At 32.7% G+C, this 27,796-nt stretch overlaps 1 protein-coding gene across 1 annotated transcript in view; it reads left to right on the top strand.

Annotated features, from left to right (window-relative positions):
* SNX6 (sorting nexin 6) overlaps positions 1-27,796 on the top strand; it is a 163,079-nt gene that overhangs the window by 109,596 nt on the left and 25,687 nt on the right. Inside the window, exons 4-8 of the mRNA XM_031949301.1 lie at positions 5,524-5,628; positions 6,418-6,528; positions 9,704-9,825; positions 11,644-11,767; positions 16,484-16,579. Of these exons, the coding sequence (XP_031805161.1) occupies positions 5,524-5,628; positions 6,418-6,528; positions 9,704-9,825; positions 11,644-11,767; positions 16,484-16,579 (558 nt within the window). The remainder of the gene's footprint in view (positions 1-5,523; positions 5,629-6,417; positions 6,529-9,703; positions 9,826-11,643; positions 11,768-16,483; positions 16,580-27,796) is intronic.

The following is a 27,796-nucleotide window of genomic DNA, read 5'->3' as shown; positions in this document are numbered from 1 at the left end:
CAGATTGGCTAAAATGATTGAAGAAGAAAGCAAAAAATATTGGATGGGATGTTGAAAAATTGGGACTCCAATTCACTGTTGGTAGAACTCTTTAACTAATAGAACCATTTTGAAGAACAATCTGGAATTATCCCCAGAGTTATTAAAATGCCTGTACCCTTTAACCCAGCAATGCCACTACTAGGTCATTGTTTCCAAAGATGATTAGAGAAAGAGGGAAAAAACTGATAACTTATGAAATATTTATAGCAGTTTTCTATCATGGCAAAAACGAAGTTGTAGGGATGCCCTTTAATTGGGGAATGGCTGACAAATTATGGTATAGGAATGAAATGATCAATAGGCAGATTAAAGAAAAACCTGAAAAATTTAAATGAACTGATACTGAGTAAAGTAAGCAGAACCAGAAGAACATTATAAACAGTAACAGCAACATTGTGTCATGATCAACTTTGATAGATTTAGCTCTTCTCAGCAATAGTGATTTATGACAGTTCCAAAAATCTTTTGACAGAAAATGCTATCCTCATTCAGAAAAAGAATTGTGAGGTCTGAATGCATATTGAAACATACTATTTTCGTTTTTTTTTTTTTCCTTTCTTGTAGTTTTTCCCTTTTGTTCTGATTCTTCTTTCACAATATGACTACTGCAGAAATATGTTTAATAGGATCATACCTATATGAGCTAACAAAAAATTCTCAGTCGCTAGAATAGAATTGTCCAAAGGCTTGTAAATCCCTCCCAGAAACTTGAACCAATAGAACTTGGACAAGAGACAGAATCTTCTGGGAAACTACTATTCTTAAAAAAAAAAAAAAAAAACCTTTAGGAACCTTTAATGTTAATAAGAAAGGGTCTTCATAAGTTTTTTCTGTCGTTTTCTAATTGTCCTTTGAATGTTACTGAATTTCTGCTTTGTATTTTATTCTTCTCCCCAAAATGATGATTTTAGAAAAAACATAGGTAGACTTGCAAGAAGTAATGGAGTGAAATGAATAGAATCAAGAGAATGTTGTCTATAGTAATACCAATATTTTTTTTTTTAAACAACTGAGCAACTGAGTCATTTTGACTTATAAATAGCCAAGCTAATTATAAAGGCCCTATGAAGGAAAATACTAGCTACCTCCAGAAAAAGAACTGGTAAGTAGAATAGAAGGATTTTTCATTTACCTGTGTGTAATGGTAGCTATGGAAATGGGGGAGTAATAAAAAAAAATAAAAAGAAAAACAAAATCTATATATTTTGCTGTGTTTTAGAAATGCTTATTTCATTTCATTAAATAAATTTTTTTAACAAGAGGAATAGTTTTGTTTCTTTTTTCTAGAACAATAAAATTTCATTACTTTCATATACCATAACTTACTCAACTATTTCCCAATTGATGGGCATCTACTCATTTTCCAATTCTTTGCCACCACATGTGGATCCTTTTCCCTCCTTTCTGACAATTCTTGTTTTAAAAAAAATTTTTTTAAATTATTTTAAATATTATTTTTAAAAAATTTAACTATAATTGAAGATAACAATTCTTTAAATACTTGATAGAATTCACTTGTTAATATATTCTGTCCATTTCTTCCTTAGCTCTTTCTGGCTTCTTAATTTTTTCCCCTAAGATCAGGTTATTAAATTATTTTTTAATAAGTATTTAGATGCTAATCTATTAGGTACACTTTAAAGTGTTTCCCTATATCTAATTCTTTTAAGCATAATGTAGTTTCTTTCCTTCTTATGTATTTTTAATGTTGCCTTCTATGATATCATGACTACCATTCCTGCTTTTTAAAAATTCCCTTGAGCCATAATTTTTATCAGACTCCTAATTTTAACTGGGCAACATGGTGTTGGTTTATCCTATCCCATTTCTTTCTACTCTGTTTCACAGGTGAGTTTATATGTGGTTAATAATTGTGATCTTCCTTTTACCACATCCTCTAATACTTTCCTCTTTTGAAGCTTTTTTCCCCTTTGCAACAAAGGAAAGTTACTTAATCTCTGCCAATTTGTTTTCTCATCTGTTAAATGGGGATTGTAATAGTATTTACTTGGTGGTATTATGAGGATGAAATGAAATAATATTTGAATAGTGATTTGCAAACCTTAAAGCACTATAAAAATGCTTTCTTATCATCATGATGAGAGTGAGGAAAGAAAAGGAGTGGGTTCAATACTGGTCATCTATAATTAAAAGTAATCCCATTCCTTTGCCTCTTTCCCTTTTCTTGTTCCAGATGCTGATCTGTGGTTTTATACTTTTATTTATAACTTTTGGTTCTCCCTTTATAATCTACCATCTGAAATTAATATTTGTTTGTTTGTTTGTTTGTTTTTTTAATAGCTTTTTTATTTCCAAGTTACATGGCATGGGTAATTTTACAGCATTGACAACTGCCAAACCTTTTGTTCCAATTTTTCCCCTCCTTCACCCCACCCCCTCACCACAATGGCAGGATGACCAATACATGATAAGTATATTAGAGTATAAATTAAATACAAAATAAGTATACATGTCCAAACCATTATTTTACTGTACAAAAAAAATTGGACTCCGAAATATCATGCAGTTAGCCTGTGAAGGAAATCAGAAATGCAGGCAGGCAAAAATATAGAGATTGGAAATTGAATGTCATGGTTCTTAGTCATCTCCCAAAGTTCTTTCGCTGAGTGTAGCTGGTTCAGTTCATTACTGCTCCATTAGAACTGATTTGGTTCATCTTATTGCTGAAGATGGCCAGGTCCATCAGAATTGATCATCATATAGTATTGTTGTTGAAGTATATAATGATCTCCTGGTCCTGCTCATTTCACTCAGCATCAGTTCGTGTAAGTCTCTCCAGGCCTTTCTGAAATCATCCTGTTGGTCGTTTCTTACAGAACAGTAATATTCCATATTATTCATATACCACAATTTATTCAGCCATTCTCCAATTGATGGGCATTTACTCAGTTTCCCAGATTCAGGCCACTACTAAGAGGGCTGCCACAAACATTCTTGCATATACAGGTCCTTTTCCCTTCTTTAAGATCTCTTTGGGATATAAACCCAGTAGTAACACTGCTGGGTCAAAGAGTATGCACAGTTTGATAACTTTTTGAGCATAGTTCCAAATTGCTCTCCAGAATGGTTGGATGTATTCACAATTCCACCAACGATGTATTAGTGTCCCTATTTTCCCACATCCCCTCCAACATTCTGCATTATTTTTCCCTGTCATTCTAGCCAGTCTGACAGGTGTAGAGTGGTATCTCAGAGTTGTTTTAATTTGCATTTCTCTGATAATGATTTGGAGCATCTTTTCATGTGGCTAGAGAATTGTCTGTTCATATCCTTTGACCGTTTATCAACTGGAGAATGGCTTGGTTTTTTATAAATTAGAATCAATTCTCTATATATTTTGGATATGAGGCCTTTATCAGAACCTTTGACTGCAAAAATGTTTTCCCCAGTTTATTGCTTCCCTTCTAATCTTGTCTGCATTAGTTTTCTTTGTACAAAAACTTTTCAATTTGATATAATCAAAATTTTCTATTTTGTGATCAGTAATGATCTCTAGTTCTTCTTTGGTCATAAATTCCTTCCTCTTCCACAGGTCTGAGAGGTAAACTATCCTGTTTTCCTATAATTTATTTGTAATTTCATTCTTTATGCCTAAGTCATGAACCCATTTTGATCTTATCTTGGTGTACGGTGTTAAGTATGGGTCAATGCCTACTTTCTGCCATACCAGTTTCCAATTTTCCCAGCAATTTTTGTCATACAGTGAGTTCTTATCCCAAAAGCTGGGGTCTTTGGGTTTGTCAAACACTAGAGTATCAAGGTTTTGTCCTTTGAACCTAACCTATTCCACTGATCAACTAATCTATTAATGTTTGTTTTAACACTTTTGATTATTCTCTTCCTAACTTTACCTTCTTAACTCTATTATATTTCTATACCAGATTGCTTGTGCTTCTCTATTTAACCCTTCTTTACTCATTTCCAATAAGGAGATATGTGAGGTACCCAATTCCTTCAACTCGGTTTGCATGATCTCAGGAGACTCAGTTATGACAGATTTTATTCTGTTTTTATTCCCTTTTCTTTTCTCTTAAAAGCAATAATATGGGACTAAGAAGCCTGCAGACCAGTTGTTTATTATCTATGATTCTTGATGTCACTGAAATTTTTAAGGAACTTATTTGTCGTTCTCTTATTCATATATCTCTACCTAATCATTTAGCACTTTCTCATTTCTTTGATATATTTAATTTTCTAGATTTTGCTTGTTTGTTAGACTATTATTTCAAAGATTTTGCCCATCTCTGGTCTTTTTCAAGAATGCTTTAAAAAGTATTTATAATGTTATTTTTAAACGTTTATGGATCACTGTTATATCTAGGTGTTTAGGAGCAACAGCTTTATCTGGGATGATATTCTGGTTCCCAATGCAGTTAATTTTTGAATTTTCAACCACATGTTGAGGTCTGTATTTGTAGTAAAGAGAGATTTGTTTATGAAAGACAAAAAGGTATTAATTTATAATTACAAACATAGATTACATTTAGTGATAAATTTTTGCAAGCAACAAATGATGTTACGTAGTTTTTCTTTGCATAATTTGCATTTTTAATAAGTCTAGACTCTAAGTATAATATATCTGTAATTTCTGGTAGCAATGATCTTAAATCTCATAATCTCTATTTCTGCCTTCAAATCCCATCACTTGGACATTTGTTTGAAATTTCTTTGTTGCTACATTATTATATTTGAGTTCTTTTGTTTATCAGGACCTCTCGTTCACTAATTTTTTTATCTCACTAGTTGTTTTTCCAGTATCATTTTTTCATTATATTAATAGTCTTTGCCTGCTTGTTTCAACAATTGTCTGCTAGGGATTGTTTTGGGTGCTTAATTCTTGGAATTCTATTTACTGAGGCTTGGAAGATTTTGATTGTCTTCTTTCACTGAGATGTTGAGTAATTTTTTCCTTTCGTTATATTCCCCTTTTGTTATATTCCCCTTTTGTTCTGATTTTTCTCACCCAATTTTGCATATTTCTTTCTGTTTTGAGTTGTTAAGGAGTAGCTGCAATTAGATATAATCTCTGACTTAGCCATCCTAGTTAAAGCAGCCTTTTTTAAACCCTTTATTATATTCCTTTTTCTACAGACTTTTAAACTCGGTAATTTAGATAACTTTTAATAAAATAGATTATTTATTTGCTAAAATAAAACCTCCCCCTTATTCAGGGCTCTAGAGAATTGTTTGCTTTGATGTGAATTGCTCAGTTTTACTGATAAGTTTAGTTGGACAGAATAAAAGATAGTGTAGAATGTCTATTTACTTAAGGTATGTCCCAAATATTCATCTTTTCTTTTCCCTCCCCTCATCCAGCCTCCTTTACCTTGCTCTCAAAAGTTTTTTCTTCTTAAAAGTTGTCTTGTTGAGTGGGGGTGGAAGAGGAAAAGAATATGAAATGCTATTTAAAACCACAAATTCAGTCTTTTTATTAAGGTTTTATTGATTTTCTTTGTCTAGCTTAGAGCAGTAAATGTAGATCTTCAAAGTGATGCTGCCCTGCAAGTGGATATTTCTGATGCTCTTAGTGAGAGGGATAAAGTGAAATTCACTGTTCACACAAAGGTAATTTTGTTTCTCACCCCTCCTCTGCCCCATCCCTTTTTGGATTAATTCAGAACTTTTTCTTGTTAATACTACTAAGCAATTAATATATTTGTGTGGAATATGGTTTTGCAACAAGGGCAATAAATTAACCACAAAAGGAATATGTTTTAGTTTGTAATTAATTTTTATATTATCTTAACAGTATGAATATTAAGGAAAAATTTTTAAAACTATTGATTTAAGAATTTTTTTTATATAGAGACTCCAGTTATTAAATTTTTAATACTCTAAATCAGTAATGTCAAACTCTTAATACAATTAAGGTGTCTGTGGGCCCATGTTGACTTAGAAAGCCACATATTAACATTGTCTTTTACAGTATTTGTATTTATTTTATTAATATTTTGCAATTACATTTTAATCTTATTGGCTGCATTCATGAGTGTTATATTTGATGTATTATAAGAGACATGTTTGACACTTCTCTAGACTATTACGTTGGATTATTAGATAATATTTTTGTTTCAAGGATCTGTTAAAACTTAAGATATCTTGATTACTTTCAAAATTTTTTATTTTAAAGTTAAACTGCTTCCTAGGCATCTCTATTAATTTTGAACTAACTTTCCCTTTGAATAATTGAACACAGTATTTGATAATGACTCTTCTCTTTTGTATTTTTCCTAATAAAATAGAAGTCTTAAATACTTTCTTTTGAAAAATAATCTTCATTTGAAAATAAGCTGTGATCATGTCTGTAAAACTCTTGAACATTTTTTTCACTCAAAAGGATCTCTATCTTTGCAGAGTTCATTACCAAATTTTAAACAAAATGAGTTTTCTGTTGTTCGACAACATGAGGAGTTTATATGGCTTCATGATTCCTTTGTTGAAAATGAAGATTATGCAGGTTACATTGTAAGTACTTTGGTTGGATCTTCCTCCCCCCCTCCTCTCCCTCCCCCCGTCCTGATTTGTATAATCAAAGGTCCTTATTATGACCAAAAAAATTTTTGTGCTTTCAATGAAATGTTCCAGTTTCTAACGCTGCCTTTTGTGCTTGAAGTTGTCCTTTTGTATGGATAGCAAGGAGATACCGCCTTCCCTGTGCTTTTTCATCATTTATCTATGCTCTATCCATTGTACCATCTAGCTGCCCCAGGGACCCATTCCTTCTACCAATGTAATTATGCCCCTGCTATGGAACTTGTAATTTCAACTGTTGCCTGAGTAACATAACATAACCAGTATGTGTCAGAGATGGCACTGGAACCCAGGTCTTCCTGACTCTTAAGACTGTCTTTATTTACTTTATTATACTGCCTCTTTATTTAATTACTTAATTATTAATAAAATACTATTGATTTCAATAAACCATTTTAAAAGTTATAATTCTTAAAAAGCAGAGTTTTGTTCAACTGGTTCTCTAACTTTAGTTTCTCACCACTTTGAAAGAACTGAGTTCAATTATAAAGAAACATGGTACCAATTTTTTAATCATCTTAATTTCTAACTTACTTTCATTTGTTAGATAATATTATTTTAGGCACTGAGTATCTCAATATCTCAATAGTCATCATTCACATAGTAGAACAAAGCACTTTACAAATAATATCTCATGTTATTCTCACAACAACCCTGTGGGGTAGATGGTATTAATAACCCCATTTTCTAGAGGAGGAAAGTAAAGTATACAGGTTAGGTTAATTGCCCAAAGTATCTATAATTGCCCAACAAGTATCTGAAGCTTTATTTGAACTTTTATCTGTGATCTCCAAGTTCGACATTATCTGCTATATCACTTAACTTATGTGGTGTTGAAAGGAAATGTCTATTATGGTGGTTGTCTTTATTCCAATTTGATTTGATTTTTTATTCTGTAGAATTATAGTCTCTTTAAGATGTGAGGTAGCCCAAACTCTGCTCCACTCCAAAAAGTCTTTCTATTGTATTCCTGACGGATGACCATCTATTCTCTGAAGCATTTCAGAAAGCAGATCAGCATATATTGCCAATTGTTAAAAAGTTTTCTCAATTCCCATCTTTAAATCCTAATTCTGTTGTTAGTTACTATACACAGTACACTATTCCACATTGCAATAACTTAAATATTTGAAGACAGCTGATCTATTTTTTCTAGGTAAATTTGCCTGACTCCTTCAAGTGACAGTCTATAATTGTCTTCTTAAAATATGGGAATCAGTGCATACTACTCCAAGACCAAAGTATGGACAAGTTATATTAAAAGTATTATCTTTACTTGAAATGAATACTGTGCTTTTAGTAATATAGTCTAGCTTTTTTGGTGATAATGTCATTTAATTTTTTCATATTAATCTTATAGTGACTCTAAAACATTTTATTTCTTTCAACTTTTCTTGTTTGTTTCTTATAGTATATTTGCATATGGAATGCTACAAGTAAATTGACTTAATTGTTTTTGGGTTTGCTATTTTAATCAACTTAAGGTATCACTTTTAAGGTTCCATAATATTTAATTGGAATTGAATTTTCTTTATGATATAATTAATGAGGTAATCAGGAGCAGTTCCTTTTGGTTACTATGGGGTTTTGAATTTATTTTCACCTTTCTTCACATTCCCTTTCTGAGCCATTCTCTTATATAAGTAATATGTTTTTTAATCAGTCAGTTGAATGCCTTTATGTGCCAGGTCTTATGCTTGGTCCTCAGATAAGAAAATCAAAATTAAATAGTCCTTGCCTTGAAAAACCATTTTTGAAGCATTATCCATCCGTATTTCACCTTACAGGATTAATTGTAATACCTACATTTATAGAAATTAGAACTGGAGGGATCATCTCTTGGAAACCTTAATTTTACAAATGAAAAAACTGAGAAAATGATTCCCTTAAGATTACAAGGATAGTGAGCAAAGCTAAGATTTTTAACTTACATTCTCGGATTTCATTGCTTCATCTTAGAGGCCATTTCTCCCCTCTTTTTATTAGATCATTTAATCCTTATCTATTTCAAGACATTTCTTCCCTTTTAAGCTCAGTCTTGTTTTCCTACTCTCCAAGTCTTTGTCTAATAACTAGTCTCATTCCTGTACTTACCTTCGATTCAGTCTTCTTTTTCCCTGAGAAATGCAATCTTTTCTTCCCATTTAGAATCACCCAACCCTATTCAATTTTTTAGAGTTTCTTCCCAACATATATCCTCTCCTTTTTGCTCAGTTCTTTCTTGGCTTTCCTCTCAAATCATCTTAGTCATCTAAGACACTATAGATTTTTAGCAGCCCAAAATAAAAAAAAAAAAAACCCACAATTCTCTAATCAGTTAAACAAACAAAATAAGCTAGTTAGTGTATATGCATGTATGTATTTGTGTGTTATACATATATATTATATATATTGATTTCTCCCTAATATTTATATAGATACTAGTATGTAAAATAATTAGCTAATGCCTATTCCAATTGTAAGATTTTCTTTTATATGGAAAGTTTCTTCCCTCCCCTTATAGATATTAAAGGTTAAGTAAATTTACTCTGTCATATAGCTAGTTATGAAAGATTTGAATCTAGTTTTTCCTTGATTCTAAGACCAACTATATTTACTCACAAGATAGTTTAATAATTGTAAAATATCAATGTGGACAAAACACATAAATTTCTAATCGTGTAGCCTTCTGAAAAACAGGCAGAAAATTTGCCATGAGAACTTCCTCAATTTTTAGTTACTCTCAAATTCTTTTTTTTGTTTTTCTTTTCACATAACTAATCAGTGTTTCTTAGATCCTGCTGTTTTTTAGATGTCTGAAGACTACTAACAGAATAAAATAGTTAATTTAATTAAAGGATTGCTTTTATTTTTTATTGTACAAAAAAGCTTAAAAATCAAAATTTGATACATGTGGCCTGGGTCAGTCAGATTTTTAGAATGTTCTTGGGAAATTTTGAGGACCCAGTTTAATTCAATGCAACTAACATTCCTTTAGATTTGCAGTGCATCCAAACTGCTAGACTGATTCCAGAATTGAATCTAAGCCTATATCAGAATAAACCTAGCTATATGAAATGAAACAACTTAAAACTGAGTAGCTATCCATTCCTGAATGACACCATTCCAGATCCCACCAGCACCACCAAGACCGGATTTCGATGCTTCAAGAGAAAAACTACAGAAACTTGGTGAAGGAGAAGGGTCAATGACTAAGGAGGAATTCACAAAGATGAAACAAGAACTGGAAGCGTATGTACACATTTTTCCCAATCATTTTTAGTAAATATGCTTTCAGTATGATGTCTTTTTGAATGTTCTGTGTTCTGTCATCCTTCTGATCATTTCAGTACAGTAATCATTTCTGGAAGATTCAAGTTTGCACATTCACCACTACTACATACAAATGTTAATAACTATCATGATCAGAGCCAGCAGGAAAATTTTAGAGAATTATTGCTTCCACAATGAAAATTTTTAAAATCCATTCTATAAAAATACTTTTTTTTAGTAAGCTTTAAAAAATAATTATTAAACATGACTGAACACAAAACAAGCTTATTAACTAATAAAACTTCAACTGATATCAACCTAATTCTTTTTCCAGCATGAAACTTCTATTTTCTCATAATTATGGACTAGGCTATTCACTACAAGTACCTAATGTCCAAAATAATGTCTTATTTTGTCTCTTTTCTTCAAAGTTATAAAATGCTTCTGGATATAAAAGCAAATAAGCATTAGTGTGTAATAAGCAAAATAGCCATGGCATAGTGACATTTTCCCCTTTCACCCCATTTTTGTTCAGTAATTCTAAACATATATTACCAAAAAATGTTAAATGTAACATTTTATATTTATACTTTGTCTAAGACATAGAGGCTTTCCCTTTTTTGTGAGAAAAATACAATTTAATAGAATTTATTTTTTTTTTTTATTAATTGAGGTTTTGCTCTGTGCTGGTTTCTGCATTTTGAGCATCACAGAGAATACTTATTTTCCTTTAATCATTTCCATCTTTCTCTCTTTTTGGTCATTTCTACTCGTCCTATGCCCTCTTTTCACTTGATTTATATTTCCAACTATATATTCACATTGTTAGTAGGCACTTCTTTGACATTTCAAAATACCAAAAAAAATCTGGTTTCAGAAAACTAGATTCTTTTGTATTTAAGCTTAGTTTTTTAGAAATGTATCAGTTCTATGTATAAGAAGTAGTCTATTAGCAGATGGTAATATATACTTACATATTGTAAGTTTAAACAACTGGAAATTAACAGAGCACACTTATATTAAAGAATCTGTGATTTTCCAGCAGCCCTGATCATGATTCTTTTGTGGTCTGGTTAGGGGTTGGATAACACAGAAACCTTGGGTTTCTTCTACTGCCACCTCCATCCTCTGCATCTTCCTTTTTTGTCTTCACTGAATGACTACCCTCACAGAGATCAAACTTCTCCCAACATTGATCCTGCTGGTTTCCTGGTATGTAAAACTTATATGATCCTTCTTGCACGTAGTGGAAGCAAGAGTATCAATTAGGTCTTTAAAAAACACACCTTTTTTTCCTTGAAATCCACTTTTTTTTTTTCCTGTGTGGCTATTGACAGTTTTGGTTTTAAAAAAAGCTTAAAACAAAAAAAATATACTAAAAAAAATTCTCCAAAATGATTTTGGGAATTTATGAAAACAGTCTCTGTTGCAAAAATCTGCTTCCCTCTAAATTTTAGAAAGTTATATGCCAGTGTTGAAAGACAATAATTGTATAGCAGCTGAATTTTCATTAGTGGTGTATTGTTTGTGGTACCAAAAACTTGACACCCTTGTAATAATGATGTGATTGGAAAATTCTTAAATATCACCTTTGTAATAAAAGTCTGAGGAACCATTAAGTATTAAAATTTATTTGTTATTGCTTCAGAGGCAGGGTTTTGCATTTTTAATTAAAAAAATCAACTAATGTTTTTGTTTGAATATAATACTTTTGTCTCTTCTGTTAGCAAATTTGCTTAATTATTTGAGTTTGTTGCGTTGATTGATTTAACCTTTAATTCTGTTCATTATTTCCAGTGAGTATTTGGCAATATTCAAGAAGACGGTTGCAATGCATGAAGTCTTCTTGTGTCGGGTTGCAGCGCATCCTATTTTGAGAAAAGATTTAAATTTTCATGTCTTCTTGGAATATAATCAGGATGTGAGTATTGATTGATTTGATTGAAGCAATAATTAAGGTATATTTCCAGGATATTTTGGGAGAGGATAGGGATTTTAGAAAATTCTTGTTTGAAAACAGTTTGAAATATAGTACCCCAGGAGTAAGGCACTATTTCAGAAATTTGCAAACTAAGTCAAAAGAATGAGATTTCATACTTTTACTTTATGTGATACTGGGTTTTATTTTATTGAGGTATTAGGTATTCAGATTTTCAAGTAGATTTGTTGAAGAAATCTAAGAAGTCTTAGAGTTAAAGTTAAATTAGCTAAATAAAAGTCAAAGCTTATGTCAGTCAATAAAGTAAAAGAGTCTCCGCCTTCAAGGAGCTCATAGTCTAGTGAGGGATACAACATGCAAACAACTACATACAAATAAAGATATAAACAGAATAAATTGGATAGAAGGAAGGCAATAGCATTAAACAGAATGAGGAAAGAAGACTTTTAGAAAGTGTACTTTTAGTTGGGACCACAAGGAAGCCAGAGCAGATAGATGAATGGGGATAAGGAGAGAATTCCAGGCATGATGACAGCCAATGAAAAATCATGGAGTAAAGAAGAAATGAAGTGTTTCATTCAAGGGCCAATGCTTCTGGATTGTTGAATGTTATGGAAGGTATAAGAAAACTGTAAAAGTAGGAAAGATTTAGGTTTTGAAGGACCTTAAAAACCAAACAGAATTTTTATCTTTGATCTTGAGAGAGCTAGAGATAGGGAGAGACTGTACTATTAAAGAAGAAGAGACTGATGTGGTATTGTTAAATAATAATTTTGATAGAAGAAAAATAGAATTCATGTTTTGTTATTTTGCCTGTATATTACTACTTGTATCCAGTACAAGTTGTATTCTACACACACACACACACACACACACACACACACACACACACGGAATTTCTCTGATGAAACTACTTCTTATAAATCCATCTCAATATCCTTTCTGCAACCTAAGCATCTTGGATAGTTTCCTATAGCACTAACAGTTTAAATGACTTGCCTTGAATCACATAACCAACATATGTCAGCAGTAGAACTTGAACCCAGAACTTCCTCTTTCTAAGGCTATATACAGAATATATATATATACCGAAAATATAATTAAATAATCTAACAACCAAACTATTTTTATTTGAAAAGTAAAATAATCATAATAATAACTTACATACTTTCAGATCAAGGATGGCTGTCTCACTGAGCATTAATTCTAACCCAACAAATCAATGTGGTTCTGGACAAGTCATTTAACCTCTCAATTGTCCTAGTAACTCTTTAAAACTGTAAGTTACATGTGACTTGTTAGTCTATCATTGGAAGATATTTTTATAAAGTGTTTAGATATATTAATTAAAATTACAAATTCAGGACTCTTTTCCCTCAAAGTCCTCCTGTGGGGGATGGAAGGAAAACACATTCATTATTGAATATTGTCAAGAATGTTAACTAACAGAAAAGTCATTGAAGTATGTGAAATTGACTAAGTATTTATATTAAGAAAATCATTGCATAAAATGACTTTGTAGACAGAATGCTAGATTTGGAATCCAGGTGATTTAAATTTAAATCTTGTCTCAAACATCTGTCTCTATCCCTGAGCAAGTCACTTACCTTCTGTCTGCTTCAAATTTCATCATCTCTGAAATTAGGCTGGAGACGGAAATGGCAAAGAACTCCAGTATCTGTGCCAGATGGGTCACAAATAGACAGACACAACTTGAAACAACTGGAATGACTGAATAACAGCTACCAAAAAGCGTCATTTTATTTTTCAGACGATAGGAGTATTTGAAGTGGAAGAAGTATTTTCATTTAGATGGATCAGCGAAGACAGTATATAGCGTTAACACTTTAGCTAAGTCTTTGAGGAAGATAAGGATTCTGAGAGATTTATACAAGGGAAGAGTACATTCCACATTTAGGCTATGGTCTATACTCTATACAATGACATGAAAGATAAAAAGTAGAATTAAAAGAATACTAGTAGCCCCTTATCTATCTAGTTTATGCTTAATCAAGATGAAAATGCTGAGGTGTTATGAAGGTGTCTCTTATCAGCAAAAATTTCTGGGGAAATTTTTAAAAAGGAAAAAGATAGTAAAGAGTTCATTAAAATTTATTTTTGTTTTTCTTGATTCCTTTGAGCTTTTCTCTAACTGAATTTAAAAATTCTTGGGGCATATTTACGTAAGAATTTTAGATCTGGAAGACAAATTAAGATAATATAATCTCATTTCCTTCTATAAGGTTTTTAAAAATAGTTTAAGAGAAATGTAGTGACTTAACCATATTTACTTAAATGACAGAACAGCAACACCTTTTCTGCTTATTTAGAAGTCTAGCTTAAAATACAAAATCATTTTCCACTTGTTCTTTGACTAATAGTCCAGATTTTACTCTCTTCCTTTTTGAAAATCAGGACCTAGGAGCAGCTAGATGGTTCAGTGCAGTGGATAGAGCACCAGCCTGAAGTCAGGAGGACCTAAGTTCAAATCTGGCCTCAGACACTTAATACTTCCTAGCTGTGTGACCCTGGGCAAGTTTTTAACCCCAATTGCCTCAGCAATAACAACAGAAAAATCAGGGCATATTTTCTTTTTCAGTTCTTAACTCAATGGCCTTGCAAATATTATTATTAACAGCTCAACAGCTAAACTCACTAATCCTTCCAGTATGCTTGGAATCATCAGTTACAGCAAATGGAAAAATTCTGAATGCTGTAGGTAGGTAGGTAGATATTATGACAGAATACTTTCTGGGGATATATAGATATAGATATAGATGATGAGGTTGACACACATTGCCAGAGTTAGTTCTGTGTTTGGATGATTCCAAAGGAAGTGTGGAAGAGAAGAGGCTGCATATCAAACAAAAGATCCACAGAACCATTGTGCTGACTTCATTGTTGTGTGCTTGTGAAACCTGGAAAGTATACAAGGGCCATGCCAGGAAACTGAATTGCTTCCATCTGAATTGTCTTAGGAAGATTCTGAAGATCATATGGCAAAATAAAATACTGAAGTCCTTTTTTTTTAGCTGAACTGCCAAGCATTCAATCTCTTCTGCAGAGATGATATCTCAAGTAGTTTGATTACATTGTTTGAATGTCAAACTTAGGTTTGCCTAAAAGATTATTTTATGAAGAGTTAGATGAGGCAGGAACTAAGATGGAGGTTAGAAGAAGTGATACAAGAACACTCTCAAGGTCTCTGAAGGACTTTGGAATTTATTGGGAGACATGAGCACAGTATAGCTACATTAAAGATGCTCTACTCTGTAAACAAAATAGATTTGTATAGCTCAAAAGAAATGTGAGATTCACAAATTTAAAGACATCTCCATACAGACTATTTGTGTCTAACCTGTAGTTGAGCCTTCTGAGCTCATACTGGTGTAATTAGCCACAGTTGGACCCAACATTGAACCCAACACAATGCTGTTTTGGTTCTTATTATTTGAAAAGTAAAATAATAATAATAACTTGCATTCTTTCAGATCAAGGATGGCTGAGTACAAAGGACAACCACCAACCAAACCCCTAACCTTTAACATGGAAGAGCCAAATGAATGATAAACATACAAGTGAATACTAAAATATTTTCTCTCCTCTTTCCCATTCTCATTTCTTCCTCCACACACAAGGAAGTATTCAATACAAATGTAGAGATAGGCCTACTCAGACCCATATCTGGAGTAGTATCTTAACTTGTGGGTGCCACGTATTAGGAAAAACTTTGATAAACTGGAAAATGTCCAGAAGAAAGTGTAGAACCTTATAATAAACCTGCTATAAAAGAAGTGAAGTGAAGAGAAGACTTAGGAGGAATATGGTAGCGATCTTTGAAATATTTGAAAGGTTACTCATTTTAAGGACTAGATTTTTTTTCTTCTTGACCTCAGAAATTCAGAATTAGAAATAATGCCTGAAAATGACAAAGAGGTGAATGTAGGCTAGATAGATTTAAAAAATAGTAACAACTGGCTGACAATTAGAGCTAACCAAAAATGGAATGGGGTGCCTTAGGTGTCAGTGGGTATCCCTCCTTACTAAAGGTCTTTAAAAAAGAGTCTGGATGGGGGGCAGCTAGGTGGCACAGTGTGTAGAGCACTAGCCCCGAAATCAGGAAGACCTAAGTTCACATCTGGTCTCAGACACATAACACTTACTTTCTATGTGACCCTGGGCAAGTGACTTAATCCCAATTACTAAAGATTGCTTGATCCTTGATCTTATACCAAAAGCAGAAGAATTTAGAATAGAAATTTTAGTTTTTTTTTCAAACTAGAATAATCTCTTAAATTTCCTATAGCACACTTACTGTAATATGCATTTTCCCAGTGATGTTTACATATTAGTAAAAATGAGGAGTGGAACAAATCTCCTAAGTAGTGCATAGTATATCAATTCTCCAAAACATTAGGAAATTTAGAGAACAAATGATTGATAGCAAATGGTGGGTAAGCCATAGGAGAGTGTATTGATGTGCCCTTTTCAATGAAAGTGGCTTTTTCATTTTATTATGGTTCTAAAAAGTTGGAGAACAGCTAGCCAATTACAGGAAAGGAAGAGTATTCTAAAGAGGGAGGAGGGGACAGACAGAAGTGTCTATAAAACAGTAGTTTCCGTTTTGATGCTTCAAGCATCAGAGGCACTGTTTCCTATTTTTACTGAAAATGTCTTTTTAAAATTTATATCTTTCAGTTGAGTGTACGTGGAAAAAATAAGAAAGAGAAACTTGAAGATTTCTTTAAAAATATGGTTAAGTCGGCAGATGGTGTCATTGTTTCAGGGGTAAAGGTAAGATTTGGTTTCCAATAATAATAGTGTGAGAATTTGTTCTTTTCAATTCAGTCAACATTATATGCAATGCATTGTGCTAAGTGCTCGGATACTAAAGTCAAAAATGAGACATGAAACTGGGCTCATGAATATTAGTTTATATTCTGTGGGAGTCCTCTTCACAGATATTATACTCCTAGAAGCTGATGAAATCACTAAGGAATAAAATATAAGAAAAGAGGACTTAATGTAAAATTGATAGCACTTTGGGGTCAGGTATATTATGATTGAGCAAAAAAGATTGAGACAGACCAGTATCTAAGAGGAAAGGATGATAGACTGTTTCAGAAGCTGCAGGGGGGGGTCAAATAAGATGAGGGCTAACTACTGGATTTAAGAAGTTATTAGAATCTTGGAAAGGAAGTTGAGCGATGTGATTGGAAGATAGGTTGTTGCCAGAATGAAATGAGAAAATGGTTTCATTGAGTACAGGTTACTCCTGCTAACAAGTTTGAAAGTTAGTGAAAAAGGAAAAGATATTATCATAGTTTAAGGAGGTGTCATTTAAGGATTTTTTGAGTTGAAGGAAACACAGATCCCCTGAAGCATACTGTATTAACATTTCTCTTCAAAATTATTTTGTAAATACTTAGATTATGTATATGTTTCCTTTAATAAAATGTAAAGTCTTTTTCTTTTGTGTCCATATCGCCAGCACCTAGAACAGTGCCTCATATAAAATAGGTAATTAATGCTTGATTATTTGATTATTGATGGCAACCAAGGATCCCAAGATGTTGAAAATCAAAGAAAAATAGGGAATAATTAAGCAACATGTACTTGGAAGACAGACAGGTTTAGGGCTAAATTATGAAAATCACTCAATGTCATGATGTCAAAATGTTAAACACTTACTACATACTCAGACATTGTGATAAGTGTTGGGAAACTGACAATCTAATGAGGGAAGACAACATATTAAAAGAGAAACTTAAGAAGATGTGGGAAGAGGGGGAAAAAAGTACCTAGCCTGTGGGCATAATGAAGTCCAGGAGGGTAGGAAATAAAGAGATAGTTAAGCTGAGTACTCTTCCTAAACAGGATTTGAAAATATTCTTTAAAAATATCTAAGGAAAAAAGAAAGAAAATAGACTAAATTAAATAATTCAGATATATAATTTCAAAATAAGTTTCTTTCAGACAGGACCAGAATAGACTCTTACTTTCCAGTGATCTTTCAGTATTATGCAAAGATAATTTTTTTTTTAATTTCTCCCTCAGTATTCTAGTAGAAGAAGAAAAAATTCTTACCCATTCACTAATTGTCTTTAATTTTTTTTAAAATTTCTCCCTCGGTATTCTAGTAGAATAAGAAAAATTCTTACCCATTCACTAATTGTCTTTTTCAGGATCATATAAAATTCATTATTTGTTGGAATCCAACAATACTGCTTTTTCTTCTTCACTGGTTATATATTATCCTTCTCTAAAGATGATGAATCTATTTTTTTTAATGATAAATATGAACCAAGGTAAATTGAGCCAGAATTTAAATACCTTCAATAAATCTTGAAATATAAGTGATAAGCTGTTCTTTGAGAGAAAGAGTATAGACACACAGATTTACATGTATCTGTGTACTTCAAGGATTGAAGTGGGGATTGTCTTATAGCATTGCACATAATAAATCCTCAAAAAATATTTACTGATTTGAATACATATATAAAGTACACAAATATTGATTTTATTAAACATAGCAGGATGTTGTATTCTTAAAACTGTAGTTAACCAATAGTTCAGGGAACTCTGAAAAATAAATAGACATAGCCTCAGAATTAGGAAGACCTAGGTTTTGCTTCTCAACACTTACTGGCAATGTGTGATCCTGGGTTAGCAAGTCACTTAATTTTTACTGCCCCAATTTTTTAAGACTCTATAAGATGCAAATAACAGGTGTCAGTCTCCTTTGATAGAGTTTCCTATACCTGTTTTAAGTACAGATTTAGTTTTTAAAAGGCCATAATGCCAGTGACTCAATTGAATGCTTATTTGATTATTCATAGATTACTTTATTGGTTTGTAAATAATCCAGACCTTCTCTCTTTTTGGGGTGAGAGGGACAGTTTTATATGTAGGCCATGTATCTATTTTGATCCTTATCTCGATGGGTAAGATACTGGTTTATGCCCAATTTCTGCCATATTACTTTTTAGTTTTACTTATAGTTTTTACCAAATATCAAATTCTTATCCTACAATCTAGTCTTTCCACTTGTCAAATACAAGATTATATTCGTTTTCTATAAATTGTATTTCTTCTTTGCTCCACTGATATATCTGTTTTTTAGTACCAGCTAGTTTTGAAAATTACTGCCTTATAGTAATAGTTTTAAGATTTGGTAGTGCCAAACTTCCTTCCTTTACATTTTTTCTTGATATTCTTGACTTTGTTCTTCCAAATAAATTTTGTTATTAGATTTTCTAATTCAGTAAAATAAGTTTTTGTTCATTTAATTGTGATGGGATTCAACATATAAATTAGATTAGGTAAAATTCTCATTTTTGTTTTATTGCCCCTGCCTACTCATGAACAATTGCTATTTCTCCATTACTTAAATCTGATTTGATTTTTTTTTTTTATAATTTTGTTTATCTAGTTCCTAGGTTTGTTTTGGCAAATGTACTACTAGGTATTTTATATTGTCAAGAGGTATTTTAAATAGGGTACCTTTTGCTATCTTTTCTTTTAGAGTCCATGAACATGGGATGTTCATAATTTATGTATATTTATTTTATATCCTGCTACTTTTCTAAAATTGTCATTTCAGTTAATTTTTTAGTTGAGTTCTTTGGGATTTCCCAATCCCAAATTGGGATAACTTTTAAAAATATATATCATCTTCATGATGTCATCACATTATATCATAACATATATCATATGCTAAAAGAGATAATTCATTCCCTAATTAGATTCCTTTTACTTCTGTTTCTTTTCTTATTGCTACTGTTAGGATTTCCAACATTTCAATATTGAATAATATTGATGATAATGGAAATACTTCTTTTATACCTAATACTACAGGGGAAGCTTCTAACTTCTCCCCATTACATAGATGCCTGCTGGTGATTTTAGATAATTTTTTTTTTTCAATTTGAGGAGAAATCCATTTATACCTATACATTTGTTGTTTTGTTTTTTTTTAATAGAAATGAGTGGTATCCTTTATCCAAAGCTTTTTCTGCATCTGTTGATATAATTGATGTTTTTACTCTTATTGATACAATAGATTATGTTAGTAGTTTTCCTTATGTAAAACCATCCCTGTGTTCCTGGTATAAATCCCATTTAAGCATAATGTACAATTTTTGTAATATATTATTACAGTCTTTTGGCTAGTTTTTTATTTAGGATATTTGCATTCATATTCATTAATGAATTCGTTTTCTTTCTAGTTCAAGCATCAGTGTCATTTTTGTTTTATAACAGGAATTTGGTAGAATTCCATCTTTACCTGTTATTCCAAAGAATTTATTTTGGAATTAGTTAATCTTTAAAAGTTCAGTAGAATTCATTTGTAAATCCAGCTGCTCCTGGAGCTTTTTTCTTAGAAAGCTCATGTATGGCTTATTCAGTTGTGGTTTTTTATGTTTTTGTTTTTGTTTTTTTTTACAATAGGCCTATTTCCTCTTTTGTTAATCTAGGCAATTTATGTTTTTGTAAATATTCTTCCATTTCACTTAAATTGTATTGTCATAAACTTGGGCAAAATAACTCCAGTTGCTTTAATTTCATCTTTGTTAGTGATATATTTACCCTTTCCTTTCTTAATACTAGAAATTTGGTTTTCTTCTCTCTTTTATCAAATTAACCAATGGTTTGTCTGTTATATTGTGGGGTGTGTTTTTTTTTTTTTTTTTTCATAAAACCAGTTCCTAGTTTTATTTATTAATTCAATGGTTTTCTTATAATCTGACCTTTATTTTTTAGGATTTCCAATTTGGTGTGGATATTTAGTTTTTCTTCTAGGTTTTTTTAAAATAACATACCTAATTCATTGGTTTACTTGCTCACTTTTTTTACGTTATTCCTCTAATCACTGCTTTTGCTATATTCAGTAGGTTTTAATATGTTCTCTAATTATTGTCATTCTCTTCAATGAAGTTACTGATTGTTTCTATAATTTTTTCTTTAACCCATTAGGTTTTTAAAATTAGGTTGTTTGGTCTCAAATTAATTTTTGATCTGCAATTCTCTTTTTGCTTTTAAAAAATTTTTAATAATTTATTTTCAGAATACATGCAAAGATATCTTTCAACACTCACCCCTGCAAAACCTTGTGTTCCAATTTTTCTCCTTCCCTTCCCCCCACCAGCCTCCCCCAGACAGCAAGTAATCCAATATAGATTAAACATGAGCAATTCTTCCAATTCTTCTTATTTCCACATTTATCATGCTGCACAAGAAAAATCAGGTCAAATAGGAGAGGAAAAACAAGCAAACAACAACAAAAAAGGTGAAAATACTATGTTGTGATCCATATTGAGTTCCCGTAGTCCTGTTTCTGGATTCAGATGGCTCTTTTCATCACAAATTTATTGGAATTGGCCTGAATCATCTCATTGTTAATCCATCACAATTGATCATCACATAATTTTGTTATTGCTGTGTATGATGTCTTTTGATTCTACTCACTTAAAACTCACCATCAGTTTGTGCAAGTTTTTCCAGGCCTTTCTGAAATTATCCTACTGATTGTTTCTTATAGAACAGTAATATTCCATTACATTCATATATACCATAACTTATTCAGATGTTCCCCAACATCCACTCTAACTTTAAAATTCTTATACACTAATTTTTTAAAAAGTTATGCATTGCTTAGAAAAAAGATGTTACTTGCTACTTTCATTCAATACTCTCCAGATATCAATCATATCTACCTTATCTAAAATTCTGTTCACTTTCTTGACTTATTTCTTTCTTTTGGAGGGAGAAGGGGATTAGATTTATCTACTTCTGAAAAGAGAAGATTATTTATGTACACCTGCATTTTTGATTTCCTTCACAAGCTAATTGTACAATATTTCAGAGTCTGATTCTTTTTGTACAGCAAAATAACGTTTTGGTCATGTATAATTATTGTGTATCTAATTTATATTTTAATATATTTAATATCTACTGGTCATCCTGCCATCTAGGGGAGGGGTTGGGGGGGTAAGAGGTGAAAAATTGGAACAAGAGGTTTGGCAATTGTTAATGCTGTAAAGTTACCCATGCATATATCCTGTAAATAAAAGGCTATTAAATTAAAAAAAAAAAAAAAAGAAAAGAGAAGATTAAAAGCCTTCACAATTATAGTACTATTCTCTATCTCAATCTATAATTCATTTAACTTTTCTCTTTAAAATTTGGTTCCTAATTGATGTTGAGTTTTTTTATATATATATATATTTTGTGGTTTTGAGATTATTTTATTTATGGAAATGAACTAGTTATTTCAGCTCTTCTCTATAACTAATATTTTATGGATGTGGGAAATTCTACTAATAATTGAGTTGTTTTGGTGTTAGCCAGATCTGTTGGGGATAATTTTGCGGTTGTTTTTGTTGTTATTCAACCATTTAAGTCATGTGTGACTTCATGAACCTCTTTTTGTTTTTTTTATTGTTTAGGATTTTTTTGTTTGTTTGTTTTTGTCTTTTTTCCCAAAACTAAAATAGAGTAGTCTGCTGGTCCTTCTGTAGCTCATTTTGAAGATGAGAAAACTAAGGCAAACAGATGAAATGACTTACCCAAGGGCACATAGCTATTCTGTGACCATATTTGAACTCAGAGTCATTTTGACTCCAGATCCAGGAGTTTGTCCATTCTGCCACTTGGCTCCCTCTGTTGGGAAGAATTTACCTGCAGAAATAAGCGTTGATATATATATAATGAATCATTTTTTAATAGATTTTTTTTTCTTTCTCCCAAATTCCTTTTCTTTCATATATTCATATTCAAGTGAATTTGTTATCTCATAGATTTAGGAATTAATTTTCTGTATATTACACTTCAACTAACCTGCTTATCCTATGCCAGTCTTGTCTCTGTCTTCCCCAAAGTTCATTATAGGAGATCCATTCAGAGTGCCTTCCTTACTTGGTATGTGCATTTCAAAGGAACTAGTGAAAGACTGATTATATCTTCCTGTTCGTTAATCCCCCTGCTAATCTCAAGTCTTATCTTTTTTTCTTGTTACATAGTTCTTAGAAGGTTATCTCTTTTATTTCTTATAGTTCCTTATTGTTTACATGTTGTAGTCTGCTCATATTGACTATTTATACTTCTTTATTTCTTTATTGTCCTCTGTGTGATCTTTACCTTAGTTTTTTGGAAGTATTAGTGTTAGGGACAGCTAGATGGTGTAATGGATAGAGCACCAGCCTTGAAGTCAGGAAGACCTGAATTCAAATGTGGCCTCAGACACTTCCTAGCTGTGTGACCCTAAGCAAGTCACTTAACCCCAATTGCCCCAGCGCCCCCCCCCCCCAAAAAAAAGGAAGTATTGGTGTTCAAGTTTTACTACCATATAGTAACATCTATAAAATGTTAGGAGCAACTAGTTAGCACAATGGATAGAGCACTGGACCTGGAGTCAAAAAACCTGCAGATCTAGCCTTACACGCTAGTTGTGTGACCTTAGAAAAATCACTTGACCTCCATTTACCTCAGTTTCTTTATCTTTAAAATGGAGGTACTGTTAGTATCTACCTTCCAGCATTCTTGTGAGTATCAAATGAGATAATATTTCTAAAGTGCTTAGTATAATTCCTATAACATAGTAAGTTAGCTATTAATAGTAGTGTTGAAAAAATGAAGTTTGAGATCATCAAAAGACATTTTTAGCTTTCTGAAAGCAATCTAACTCTCACCTCCTCAGTAACTCTGGTCCTAGCACATTGTTCCAAATATACATATTATTGAACAAGTTTTATAGGTTGTACATTTAAAATTCATGTAGAAATCTTTGCTATATGGATAAGTAGACCAAATTCCTTTAAATTGTTACAGATCTATTCCAGGATTTTCTGATTGATATGATCATTACAGTATCAACCACAAACAGGAGGATCTCATCACCATTCACAGGAAATTGTTTCAGACCCCGACTCTGGATAAATGATCTCTATCTCAATGAGAAATAATTTTGGCAAGCTTACAGTCTCCTTGTTTAATGCTTCACCTGATGTTTATTATGAGATAGTCACTGAACAAGGTTATTTATGTTATTGAAGCATATTTTAGCCATGTAATATGAAGACAGAAATCATTGGAAAAGATTCTAATGTTGAAAAAGATTGAAAAAGAAAAAAGGAATGAAAAATCTGCATGACAGAGGATGAGGTGGATAGATATTATTATGGAAGCAATGAACATGAACTTGGACAGACTTTGAGAGATAGTGGAGGATAGAAGGGCCTGAGGTGCTATAGTCCACGGAGTGAAAAAGAGTCAAATGATTGAATAACAATATTTATGCTATTGCATTTTCCAAGGAATCCTGAATGATCTTGATCTGTATCTCCCCATATCCAGTTTGTTGCTGAAGTATGTCAATTTCACCTTGGCAATATCTTTTTTATATTCCCCCTTGTCTTTGACATTGCCACTATTTTCTTGCAAGCCATCATCACCTCACACTTTGATTATTATAATAGCTTGCTGGTGGGTCTGCCAGCCTCAAGCCTCTTCCCTTCTCTAATCCATTTTCCATTCAAGCAGTTGAGTGATTTTCCAAAAGCACAGGTCAGAACACATCATGCCACCTTTCTCCTCCCTCCCCATCCTTCATACATACAAACTCACACTCAATAAATTGCAGTGGCTTCATATTGTCTCTACGAACAAATACAAAATTCTCCATTTGGCATTCAATTTATCTATTCTGTCTCCTTTGATCTTATTCTTTGACACATACTTTTGATCCACTAACATTGGCCTTTTGGTTGTTCCAAAACAAAACGCCTCATCTCTCAACTCCAGGCATTCTTTCTGTCCATCAAGCCTAAAATGCTTTTCTTTCTTCACTTTGACTAGTGACCTCTCTGGGTTCCTTTAATCCCTAAGTAAAATCCCACATCCTACAGGAAATCTTGCATAACTTGAATTCCAGTGCCTTCTCTCCGTTTATTTCCTATTTATCCTGCATATAACTTGCTTTGTATATACTTGTTGGTATGTTTTCCCCTTTATTAAATTGTAAGCTCCTTGAGGCTAGCAACTGTCTGTCTTTTGCCTATTTTTGTGTCTCCATTACTTAGCACAGTGACTGGCACATAAAAGGCATTTAAGAATATTGATATATTAATTGGAGATACCTAGTTGCAAAAGATTCTGTAAGATTGGAGCTGAGGTGGGAGCATTTTTGTCAAGCTCTTACAGTATTCCCCTCTACACAACTTTAAGAAAGTGTGTCAAATCAATTTTTTTTTTATTTAATAGCCTTTTATTTACAGGTTATATGTATGGGTAACTTTACAGCATTAACAATTGCCAAACCTCTTGTTCCAATTTTTCACCTCTTACCTCTCACCCCCTCCCCCAGATGGCAGGATGACCAGTAGATGTTAAATATATTAAAATATAAATTAGATACACAATAAGTATACATGACCAAACTGTTATTTTGCTGTACAAAAAGAATCAGGCTCTGAAATATTGTACAATTAGCTTGTGAAGGAAATCAAAAAATGCAGGTGGGCATAAATATAGGGATTAGGAATTCAATGTAATGGTTTTTAGTCATCACCCAGAGTTCTTTCTCTGGACGTAGCTGGTTCAGTTCATTACTGCTCCATTGGAAATGCAAATCAAATTCTAAGGAACATAAGCAAAAAAAAAAGTCACAGTAACTCATTTTTCCAGTCCAGGACAATTTAGAAGGGTAGGATGGAAAGTTTGCGGTGCTCAGGTGTGAATTGGCCAGAAGTACAGCACACTGGAAATAATTCCAACTGTGGGCCTTCAAAGTAAAAGCAAGTCTATTTGACTCTGCTCAAAAAGAGGTTATAGGAGAGTCTGTGTGAACCCTGGGTCCATAATCTGGCCTCACTTGACAACTCAGTTCTAAGGCAGAGAGGCATTTGTGGTAATTAAGGAGCAAAGGTCCTGTTTCTGTATTGTCACAGTTTCAAAGAAGTAAGGAATTACTGTATGAAGGAGCAAAGGCTTATTTGGTAAGGACTAGGAAAACACTGAAAACTTAGAATTTTCTCTCCCTTCTCCCCCCCATCTCCACCCTCAACTGTGGAAACAGCTAAGACATAAAAGCTTGAAGCTCAGGACATATAGTCCCCTACACCTCCAGCCTCTCAAGAGTTAAACTTAGCCGAATTCCAAAATACAGTAAAAGGTCAAAAAAATCAACAAACAAAGATGAGACAAGATGCTAGCCGAGAGACAGAAATCAGGTGGACTTTTCCAGAATTCCTCTCCAAACAAATTTAAAATAAGACCTCAAATCAAATTTTGAATAGCCTTCACCAAAAATTCAAAATGAGATATTATTACATGCTAAGACAGATGAGGAGGTCAGCAGGAGAGGTCTATGACACAGGGGCCATAGTGCAAAAGGTGGTAGTTCCAGTAGTTGGTCTTGGAAGCCGTTTTGACAGCATTTATGTTAGGGGCTGCAACAGCTACTTTGGGAACTCTCATTCTAGAGGCAGTAAGGGATTTGGACAATTGGTAACAGATTTTAGGGGACTCTTGGCTGGTATTGATTGACACCTCTATTGTCAATACATGTTTCTGGGTCACACTTCCGGGATGGAGAGAAACACTTGTGGATGGTTACAAGAAAACAGACCCTGACAGCAGTTCCAAGGAAGAAAGCAGTATTAGCATTTGCATCCACAGAACTGGAGACCTGCATTTATTGTAGGATCAAGGTGTAAGAACACTAATGATCGTGGCAGCACAGGAGCAGTAGACCTTTTTCTGGGTGCCAGAGCACACCAGGAGAGATGATCAAACTTCTCCCAGATCATACCGTCTTGGAAGCATCAAAAATTTGTAGAGACCCTCCCCCAAAAAATGGCTCTGAAAAATAGCACAAAAAAGTCTCTTGGGACACTACCTTCCCATCTTCAGTGAGCACAGTCCTATATATAAAGTTCATAATCAAGAAATAGCCTGGGAAAGTGAGCAAATAACAACAACAAAAAAAAATGACCATAAAAAGCTACTACAGCATCAGGGGAGACTAAGATACACAGAAGAAAACAGCAACCTAATATGCTAGTTACAAAAGAAAGAAGAAAATACCAATTGGACATGAGCTCAGAAAGAGCTGGAAGTTAAAAAGATAAGAGTGGGGGTTGGGAAAGGTATTGAATGATACAAGAAAAGAGGATTAGCTTAGTAAAAGGGACACCAAAAATATGAAGAAAATAGCATCTTAAAAAACAAATTGGCCAAATGGTAAAAGAGGCATAAAAATTCACTGAAGAACTTTAAAAGGCAGAATTGGTTAAGTGGAACAAGAGGAATAAAAACTCACTGAGGAAAAATAATCCCTTAAAAAATTTTAATGGACAAGTGAAAGCCATGAAAGTCCATGAGGCGTCAAGAGAATGAAAAACTAAAATATATGAAATATCCTAACAGAAAAAAACTCAGCTGGAAAATAAATCAAGGAAAGGAAATTTAAGAATTAGTGGACTACCAGAAAAGGCATGACCAAAAAAAGAACTTAGTCTTAATATTTTAAGATATTATCCAAAAAAACCACCAAGCTGTCCATACATAGTAAAAACAGAGGGTAAAACATATATGGAAAGAATTCACCCATCTCCTCCTAAAAGAGATCCCAAAATGGAAACTCTCATGAATATTAAAGCCAAATTTCAGAGCTCCCAGGTCAAAGCAAACATGAAATCGTACACGTTTTAACAACACCTTACACATTGCAGGAGAGAAGACTTGGGAAATGACACACTAGATGGCAAAAGAGCTAAAATTACAATTAAGAATCACTCAGCAAAACAGTATATTTCTTTAAGGGAAAAAAATGGATATTTAATGAATAAGAAAGACGTCTTACAAACACAAGATTCAAGAGAAGTATAAAAAGGTAAACATGAAAGTAAGAATTATATGCATATACTCAATTGGGTATAAATAACGAAAATAGGAGGAGAAAGGGCAAATAAAAGGGGAGATTTGGTAAAATGGGGGGTTTATGGAGGAGGA

Source organism: Sarcophilus harrisii, chromosome 2 (genome assembly GCF_902635505.1).
Source record: "Sarcophilus harrisii chromosome 2, mSarHar1.11, whole genome shotgun sequence".
In the NCBI taxonomy this organism is placed as follows: domain Eukaryota; kingdom Metazoa; phylum Chordata; class Mammalia; order Dasyuromorphia; family Dasyuridae; genus Sarcophilus; species Sarcophilus harrisii.
Note: the sequence above shows the minus strand (reverse complement) of the source record. Positions and strands in the feature narration are given on the sequence as shown.